The sequence below is a fragment of the Schistocerca nitens genome, chromosome 3 (genome assembly GCF_023898315.1).
Source record: "Schistocerca nitens isolate TAMUIC-IGC-003100 chromosome 3, iqSchNite1.1, whole genome shotgun sequence".
In the NCBI taxonomy this organism is placed as follows: Eukaryota; Metazoa; Arthropoda; class Insecta; order Orthoptera; family Acrididae; genus Schistocerca; species Schistocerca nitens.
Genome location: NC_064616.1, coordinates 890,090,224 through 890,100,939, shown reverse-complemented (window position 1 = coordinate 890,100,939; position 10,716 = coordinate 890,090,224). Strand labels below are relative to the sequence as shown.

The window sequence follows — 10,716 nt, the reverse complement described above, 5'->3', positions numbered from 1 at the left end:
ACAGAAAGCCACAAGAATAATATGTGGTAGCCTTTCATAACAATCTCATAAACAACTTTTTAAAGGTTTATTTAGCTTCAGAATATACAGGGTGCTCACGAACAGTCTGGAAAGCTTGCAAGTGTGTTGCAGGAGGTATTGTGTTGTGAAATAATTGTTAAGAACCAAATTGATACATTGCCCCATTTCTGAGTTACTTAGCCACAAATTTCACCAATCAAGTCATTGCCCTTGCAAACTCAAGCAGCCTGCCAGAGATAGTGTTGCCAAACCTGATCTTTGTTCAACTGGTACTTAGCATTTCAACAACTTTTAACTCACGGACCCACAGAGGTCTGTGCATTACGGCACTTTAGTGCATGCAAGTGCTCTGTGTACAGTCTCTTACGAAATTAGAATAACCTATTCAAAAGAATAACAATGTTCAGAATTACAACAAAAAGCAAAAATGCTTTCATTTGTGATTATGTCCCAAAATAAATAAAATGCATAACAGACAGGGAAGCTTACTTTATTAGAAAATTGAAAGTTTCTTGTTGACAACTTATATTTGACAATCAGTTCTATGATCAACTGCATTGTATGCATATGAGACACCTTATGCTTTAAGAGGAACTATATAATCTTCATTATTTAGATTCTTACTTTTCACACTGACAATACTTTGAGTAACTCACATAACGCAGCCCTGCTTGAGAATGCTTGTTAAGTTTTGGATATGCAAGCAACATACATTTGAGCGAACAAATATAATAATGTACAGTCATACCCGGCACAGATGAAACTAAAGCTGCCACACAGAATTTCAGAGGAATACATTCAAAGAAAATAAAATATTCATCAAAACATGCTTTATGACACAGGTGGCACATTTTGAAACATTGTAAGTGTCTCTGAAGCGCTAGTGGCAATCCAAATTCTGTAAAGTCCAACCTGAAACAAAACATTTTTATCAGTAAATGTTTGATTAACAATGTCAAAAACATCACATAATAAACAAGGATAACATAAAACCTCTCTGCCTAGTACATACAGTATGCTGGATAAGCCATTAAACATAAGTCACAGTTACTTTTGGATCACCACTTCTTATGACGCAGTCTAAAATGAACTTCCAAAAGTTGATTTTATGAAGTGCATTATGGGTAACAATCTAAACCACAGCTCTAGCTATATAACATGGTGATATGTACCCTCAAAGTATACAAAGATCTCTGGCAGCTGTTGCAAGCTGCAGCACTATGATAAAAGTTACTGACAGTCTCGACCATGTAAGCATAGATCATGTCACTAACAATAAAGCAATTAAGTTAAAGATGGAATGTTTCTCATCTGCACCCCAGTGTTATAGGTGCAGTTATGTTACTGCACTATTTACTACCATTTTAATTCATTATTACTAGTGAGTTTCTGTTATCACTTTACTACTTTTACATTTCTTTAAGAAGAGATTACAACTGTATATGTGCAACCCAAATACATAATGCATAATGTGGATAAAACTTCTTACAAAATATAACTCAGTGGATTTGGTGTGGATATCAGGAACTTTTGAGTGTATCACAAGCTGCTAAAGTTTCCAGTCCATCGTTACAATGGGAAAAGCAATAATAATTTCTAGCTCAGATGGTGTGACAAACACATGTGATGGATAAAATACACCGATTCAGTCTTATTTAGCTGTAAAATTTGCAAGAATTGGATTTTCTTGTTGTATTTTTCAAAGACTTGCTGATAATTCTGCATATGAATGGAATATATCTTGCTAGGTAATTTACTAGAAAGACAGGTAAGTCATGTCTTACTGAAGCTCTGATATCATTAATTGAGAAGCAAGTCTTCTTCACACTTCACCTGTAGTATATTTTGAAATGATTTATCAGTAAACTGGAGACATAATTCAGTTTCTTTTTCAGATGTTACATAGTCTTCCGAGGCAGAAAGCTTATTCCTGTCCCCAACAACTGAAACATTTAAGTAGGTCTTTTCCTCGCACTGCATTTACATTAGTGGACTAATGACAACATATGATGAGTGAAATCAGAAAAAAATAGATGAACACTAGTACTGAAAAAATGATCTGTTTTAGTCTTCATATACATGGTATGCCAGGAAAAGTTTTCACCAATAAAATCAATCCATAATAATTAAAGCAAATGTGAAGAAAAATGGACTTTTCTGCTAATGTCCACAGGGCCTGAAAAATACTGTTTATGTTATGGACATTTTTATCATGTTTCCCATCTTTCAAAATTTTGTTTCTGTATTGCACATAATAGCTACAACATAAGTCTCTGCTCCTTCAACTTCTGTTACCTTTGTCTGCAACAAATCACTCATTATAACTTCTGAATAATATTACACTGGCTGCTTCCACTTCAAACATAAGTTGTAAACCATGGCTACTAGGACACTGTCATCTACTCACAGTATTGCATACCTGAATTGCTTCTTTACTCCAGAATGAAATTTTCACTCTGCAGCAGAGTGTGCCCTGATATGAAACTTCCTGGCAGATTCAAACTGTGTGCCGGACTGAGACTCAAACTCGGGACCTTTGCCTTTCGTGAGCAAGTGCTCCACCGCAAAAGGTAGAAGTCTCGAGTTCGAGTTTGGGTCCGGCACGTGGTTTTAATCTTCCAGGAAGTTTCATACTTCTTTATGCACCATACCCATTTTATCAATGCTTAGTACAGCCATTGCCCCCAACTAAGTAAAAATTTCTGATGTGGCTTTAATTAAATGTAACCCCCATTTTGAAGTACCTGGTCATCATGTGGTGTAATCCATTTCTAGTGCATTAAGGAACATGTAAAACGAAGTTCTACCTTACTACATCAACATACACATTTGGAGAGGAAAGTCTACATCTAAGCATTGTATAACACATTGTTCTAATATTTGAGTGGCATTCTCTTTCTGTTATTAGATTATCTTTTATTTTGTGTGGTGTATCATATCCCTTCAGCAGAGTGACATTCTACTTAGGTGACAAATGATTGTCATGATCACTAAACCATATGATAATTTAGAGGTTAAAAAGTAAGCTGTTCATACCACCACACAAACACACATGCTGTGACAATACTGAATGACACCACAACAGAACTGAAGACGTCTAATGAACTGTCAAAATTGTCACGAATATGATGTCTGGTATCAAGCTGTACAGACAACCAATGTTCCCTGTTACTAACTGTTGTTATACATTGGGATTCAATATAAGGAGTTGATGAAAGAAGATGTATTTCATATTCATTTGTAGAAAGTCGCAAACTGATTGAAGTTGATCATATTTCAGCACAAGCACAACTCCAGTGATAACTATGTCCCTCACACTGCTCCAGAATGGTCCAAGAAGAAAATTTAACTAAGGGTGCAGTAGTTCAGAGCTTCTGGATAACAAGAAATCGGAATCTGAACACACATATATTTAAAGGGGAACACAGCAGTTGCTAGATCTTGCAATGTCCTCTCAGCTCCACGCAGCACATTTGGAGCAGACATCAAATTTAGCATTGTGAACAGTGTAGTCTTCAACTCTTACTTATACTTGACTTTTATTTTTATTGTAAGGTACAGATGTTTTGAAAGATAACATCTGCGTTTTGATTAATTTACAGAACCAATAATTTCTTTCACTAAAGCATTTATATTCTCCGCAGTAGCCTATTCTGTCTTCAGATTCTTCACCTTTGATTAAAACTTACCATACTGCTCGAATGTTAGGGTCGTGTTCTTTTTCTGTAACAATTTGTCTTCTATATCTGCCGCCAATGAACATTTTGCGTAAGGACCACAAAGACAAGATAAGAGAAATTAGGGCTCGTATGGACATGTATAGACAATCAATTTTCTCTCAGTCCATCTGCAAGTGGAATAGGAAAGGGAATGACTAGAAATGGTACAAGGTATCCTCAACCATGCACCATCTGGTGGCTTGCGGAGTACATACGTAGATGTCGATTTCCAGGGAGAGAGGTGTAATGTGATTATAAATTTATTGATCATTAACCATAGATTAAAACTGAAGAAACTGCAGAAGATAAGAGTTTAAGGAAATAAGACAAGGATAAATTGAAAGAATCACTGGTTGTTTGCAGTTTCAAAGGGTGTACTGCAGTATCGGTTGCCACCCGGTAAGCCGCACTTTAAAATAAGTTTAAACCACATTTCCTACAGCCGCCATTGTGGTATGAGGGCACAGCCAAGAATGCCTATGCTGCTGCCCATGACATGAAATCATCCCCTGGAGCTCCAGCAGCAGGCTTACTTTTGTTCAAACATTGATACAGAGAGCACATTTTGTGTATTTGTCATTTCATAATATTTACATACTTTCACAGTGGTCAGGGCTCGTCATTTACAGAATACTCATTATATTGATGACTGACTGTATTGTAAACCTGTGTATCTGTATATATTTCAACACTCAACTCTACTGTTAGCAACTGACACTGCAACTACAGCAAACAAAGTTTTGTATCATTTTACTATTTGATATTAGATGTAGAATAAACTAATATCTGAATTCTCTGTCCACGAACAGCATCTGTTCCTCGCTCCTATATCCACTAAAGAACCACAAAGCATGCAAAGGAAGTTACAACATACTTGCAATGAGGATGGGATTAGTGGAAGCAGGAGCTTTGGACATCAGAGCAGGACTTCTTTTTCTTTCTACTGAATAACAACAGAATTGTTGTCACCAGTTTCTTGCATCGTACAAGCACAAGTAGCCCAGCAGCAAAAAGCGCCAGAAACTTAGAGTTCAGCTGCCACCTTTGCCCTTCCAACAGTTCGATGGAAAGAAGTAAACATGGAAAGAGTACATAACACAGCTGCAGCAACACTTCGACACCTACAAAATCACAGGTGCATCACGTCACGCATTTTTCTTTTCACGTGCTGGAATGTACATATACCATTTATTAGTGAAATTATTTCCCCTCAGAGAGCTCCAAACCCAGCCCTACAAGGTTATAATTGAAAGATTAGACGAATTTTATGAGAGTCAAATAAGGGTTGCTGCAACATGTATAAATTTTTCTGCACACAACATTGTAGTGACCAATTCTACAAAAAGTGGATCGTGCGATTAACTAGAAACTGCACATCCAGTTGCGTCTGTGGTGCTACTTATCAGGATGAAATGCTTCATGATGCTATTATTCAAATTCTATCAGACCAGAGTGAATGCCGAAATTCTAAAGCATCAGTGATGTACTGAAAGTTATAAATGTACGTGAATTTCAAGATTTAGCCAAGCAAGATTTCTGTCTGCCAGTTACTACTTCACTTGAGATGAACAACCCATGTCCTGGCCACAGCCATGGCCCCAGCACTTGAAAATCAGCACCGTGTAAACAAGGCCAGACACAAAACTACGTATGGAGTTTGCCGTGCCAGTGCAATGCAAATTCCACTGCTTCAGCTCCATGCAAAGCCAAGTCATGTGAAATTTTATGTCACCGATGATCGGAAGAATTCCTTCTTCAGGCAAGCTGAATGAAATTTTTGTCATACCAAGGGACATACAAAACCAGACTGCTTGCAAAAGACTAGAATGCCCTCCTATGTTTCACATGGAAATAATTCAAAGCAGGAACAGATGGAAATAAATGTAATTTCATGTTCATGTTCACATTCTGCACCACCACTAGCTCAAAAATCAGACAGGCAAAGATGCAGAAAACACACACATACGTGTATTCAAAGTGAATACAACACCTTTTAAACAGGCTCTCCCAATGTCACAATTTGTGAAAGTGTTCTGGTGTGTGCATGGAAATAGAGAACAGTTTTTCTTAACACAAACTGGACAATTGTATTCAGAGAACACACTGCAAACTGTGGATCACATTGCAAATTTGTAACCAGGCAGTGCCTTTTCAACTAGCTTCGGTCACTTAGCTTGACCTAGGTACATATGAAAAAATTGACCAGCCCACCTTTGCAGGCATCAAGTCTGCATCTCACTGCCTACAACGGCTACAGCATTTCAGTGCTTGGAACATGCCACTTAACTGCAAAATACACGAACACAACTAATAAAGTATCTTTCATGTAGTTCGCTCACGCACATGTTCAAATATTTTTGATATGGATGCGTTTGATTCTTTCGGATTAGACATATAAAACAATGTGTATGCCACTGACACAGAAGTTTCCCATGCTGCAATTCAACAACTCTAACAAATATCAACACATGTTCGATGATACTCTAGGAGGTCCAAAAGATTTTCACATTCACATTAAGCTGATAGCTAATGCGCAACCTAAATTTTTCCATGTGTGCCCTGTGCCACATGCATTATGTGACAATGTTGCTATGGAAATTCACAGACTAGAATCAGTTAGTGTCTTAAAACCTATTTCAGTAAGTTAGTCGGCACCATCCTTAGCCGTAATTCGTAAACCAAACGGGAAGATATGTCTTTGTATGGATTTCAAACAAACGGTAAATTCACAGTCAGTTACTGATTCTTACCCACTCCCACATATTAAGGAAATTTTGGATCGCCTAGCGGGAACACAGTTGTTCTCAAAAATTGACCTTGCAGATGCCTATCTTAAATTTCCATTGAACGACAAGACAAAGAAAATTTTTGTTGTGAATACTCATGTCAGCTTGTTTGAATATCAATACCTACCTTTTAGAAGAGCTGCATTGTTTAAAAAATTTCTCAAAAAGTAATGTACAAGGTGCCTTCTTGTTTTAATTGCCTTGATGACATAATCATCTCCAGACAAACATAGGAACAACATCTTAAAAATTTGGAATGTATTTTTCAAGTTCACATTGTGGTGGGTCTCAGATCTAATATGCAGAGATGTTCTTTTTTCAACACAATGAGTGTATACTTAGGATATACCATCAATGCCAATGGCACTCGTCCTTTGACAAAACATTTACATGCAATTCAGAACTTGTTATCTCCTAAGAATTTACATGAACAGCAAGCTGTTCTCGGAAAATTGACTTATTACATAACATTCATTCCTACTGCAGCACAAATGGCCGCAACTATGAACTGCCTCAAGACACAAAAATGTTTTGAAGACTGTGACCATGCTTTTCAAAGACTGAAAAATGCACTATTTTGTCAATGTTATCTCACGCACTCTGATACGCTCAAACCTCTTGTGCTTGATGTAAATGCCTTGTGCATGGCATCAGGGATCTGTATTTTCTCTCAAAGGCTTGTCACAAACAATTGTTTCTGACAATTTTCTTCAAAGGTTGGTTGGTTGGTTGGTTTGGGGAAGGAGACCAGACAGGTCATCGGTCTCATCGGATTATGGAAGGATGGGGAAGGAAGTCGGCCGTGCCCTTTCAGAGGAACCATCCTGGCATTTGCCTGGAGTGATTTCCCTAAATCACGGAAAACCTAAATCAGGATGGCCGGACGTTCTTCAAAGGAATTTGCAAATTATATGTTATAATTTGCATAAACTTTACAATTTGCCAATGACATTATAATTCTATTAGAGACAGCAAACTACATTGAAGAACAGCTTATATAATGGATAGTGCCTGAAAAAGTGATTTAAGATTAGCATAAAAATGTGATACAAGAAAGAATGTTGTCAAATTAAACTGGGCAAAGCTACAAGCATTACATCGTGAAACAAGACACAAAAAGTATTACAGGAATTTTGTTATTTCGGCAGTAAAATAATTTATTACGGCTGAAGTAGAAAGGATATAAAATTCCAACTGGCTATAGCAAGTAAAGAGTATTTAAACACTTGAATTTAAATTTGAATGTTGGGATGTGTTTCCTGTGTTTGTTTTACTGAAGTGTAGCCCTGTACAGAAATGATACACTATGTGATCAAAAGTATCTGGACACTCCCAAAAACATTTGTTTTCCGTATTAGGTGCATTGTGCTGCCACCTACTGCCAGGTACTCCATATCGGCGACCTCAGTAGTTATTAGACATAATGAGAGAGCAGAATGAGGCACTCAGCAGAACTCACGGAATTTGAAAATGGTCAGGTGATTGGGTGTCACTTGTGTCATACGTCTGTACGTGAGATTTCCACACTCCTAAACATCCCTAGATCCACTGTTTCCAATGTGATAGTGAAGTGGAAACGTGAAGGGACATGTACAGCACAAATGCATACAGGCTGCCTAGTCTGTTGACTAACAGACGGCTGACAGTTGAAGAAGGCCATAATGTGTAATAGGCAGTCATCTATCCAGAGCATCACACTGGCATTCCAAACTGCATCAGGTTCCACTGCAAGTACTATGACAGTTAGGCGGGAGGTGAGAAAACTTGGATTTCATGGTCGAGCGGCTGCTCATAAGCCACACATCATGCCGGTAAATACCAAATGACACTGCCTTGCTTGGTGTAAGGAGCGTAAACATTGAACAACTGAGCAGTGGAAAAACATCATGTAGAGTGACGAATCACAGTACACAATGTGGCGATCCAATGCCAGGGTATGGGTATAGTGAATGCCCAGTGAACGTCATCTGCCAGTGTGTGTAGTGCCAACAGTAAAATTCGGAGGTGGTGGTGTAACGGTGTGGCCGTGTTTTCATGGAGGGGGCTTGCATCCCTTATTGTTTTGCATGGCATTACCACAGCACAAGCTTACATTGATGTTTTAAGCACCCGTCTTGCTTCCCACTGTTGAAGAGCAATTTGGGGATGCCGATTGCATCTTTCAACATGATCGAGCACCTATTCATAATGCATGGCCTGTGGCAGAATTGTTACACTTTAATAACATCCCTGTAATGGACTGGCCTGCATAGTGTCCTGACCTGACCCCTACAGAACACCTTTGGGATGTTTTGGAACACCGAATTCGTGCCAGGCCTCACCAACCAACACTGACACCTCTCCTCAGTGCCGCACTCCATGCAAAATGGTCTGCCATTCCCAAAGAAACCTTCCAGCACCTGATTGAACATATGCCAGCGAGAGTGGAAGCTGCCATCAAGGCTAAGGGTTGGCCAACACCGTATTGAATTCCAGCATTACCGATGGAGGGCACACGAATTTGTAAGTCATTTTCAGTCAGGTGTCCAGCAACATTTGATCACAGTGTATGTGGACAATAAGCAGCACAGACAAGAAGAGAAGATTTCAAAGTGTAGTGCTCGAGACGAATCCTTAATATTGGATGGGTAGATCAGATAACAAATTAAGAGGTACAGAAGAGAAAAAAATATTTGTGGTAAATTATGACTACCAGACAGAACTGGTTTTAAAGAACATGCCCTGAAGCACCACAAAAAGTATAATTTTGTTATGCAGGAAAGTGTGTGGGGTAAAAATTGCTAAGGGAAATGAAGACTGGACTGCAGCAAGCAGGTTCAAAAGATATTGGTTGCAAAGTACAGACTAACATGGAAAGGCACATCGGATTTATGTTCAGACTGAAGATAACAATATAGTACTACTACTAATATTACTACAACAACTTCAACTATCTCTAGGTATTTTTTTAACTGTTTCTCTGATCCATTTTTTAGACAATGCCTGTTCACCGATTGTTTGTACGAGCTGAGCAACTGGCCAGCTCACAGCAAACACATGATGGGTAAGGAGCAGTGAGGGGGGCGGCAGTGGAACATCATACCGTCTAAAGATTCTACAGCATATTGTAATTTAACACTATGATGAAGTCAAGAACATGGGGGCAACTAATTACGGAACATGATGTTTCTTACAACTGATGCAGATCTATGATGACTGCTGTTTTAGAGCAAAATTAAACTGACAGGTTTGTATTTCATAACCATTTTATTTAAATTTTAAAAATAAAAATATTACATATTTTCTTTTACCCTAAAGCATCAATATCTGGTATCACTTTTTGATCACTCCTAATCAGAAGACAAGGTTTTAAGGGGAGCCAGAACGATCCATCTCCTCCATGTTAATTTTAGCAAATAGAAGGAACATTCTTTTTTTTTTTAAACCATTAAACATATTGCTCTGAAATTTGGACCACATGTTCAGTGAATATTTCTCTACAAAGTTATAACGCTATGTTAAGAAATATTTATTGGTTTCTGTTTTACAATTTTTTTAAACAGATGCTTATTTTTTCTCTCTAAAATTTTGCACTTTTTCTTCTATATCTCTTAAATTATACAATATTTTTTTACAATTTGTTATAAAAATGAAGGAAAAGAAGCTAATCAATATTTTGTATAAATTTCATTGATATGCTGTAAGCAGGTTTTGAGAAAATGTTCCCCACAGATGAAAATTTTAAAGTTACGGCAAATGGCGCCCCATATGATGGATTATCAGCATCCTCTTCTTTTTACAGTGTTAGTTTCCTTTTCACTGGTCTTTTCTTCCATTTTGCTGCATGTTGTAGGCTTTTCTCTCTTCTTCCTGCACCTCTTAGTCTTTCTTAATCAGTTAGAATTCACTTAGAAGGGTGAAACTTGATTTGTTTTATTCAGAAAACTCCAAATAATTTTATAATGAAAAATAAAAAACAAAAAACGTTAATTTTGTCATTTTCATCATTCTGGCTCCCCTCAAATTTACGTATGTTAGTGAACTTCTTTCGGTAGATTTTGCTCTCTTCATAGCAGAAAAAAATCTCCTCTGATAAGTATGTTGATTCAAACATCCATTTAACTGTAGCTGCAGACTTGTAAATTTGTGGAATTTTGTCTTGAGGAAATGTTTTTTATGAAAGTCTGCAAGATTAATTTTATTACTAAATT

At 37.6% G+C, this 10,716-nt stretch overlaps 1 protein-coding gene across 1 annotated transcript in view; it reads right to left on the bottom strand.

Moving 5' to 3' along the window:
* Positions 1-495: 495 nt before the first annotated feature.
* LOC126248943 (leucine-rich repeat protein 1-like) overlaps positions 496-10,716 on the bottom strand; it is a 123,636-nt gene continuing 113,415 nt past the window's right edge. Inside the window, exon 6 of the mRNA XM_049950459.1 lies at positions 496-933. Within this exon, the coding sequence (XP_049806416.1) occupies positions 642-933 (292 nt within the window). The 3' untranslated portion in view covers positions 496-641. The remainder of the gene's footprint in view (positions 934-10,716) is intronic.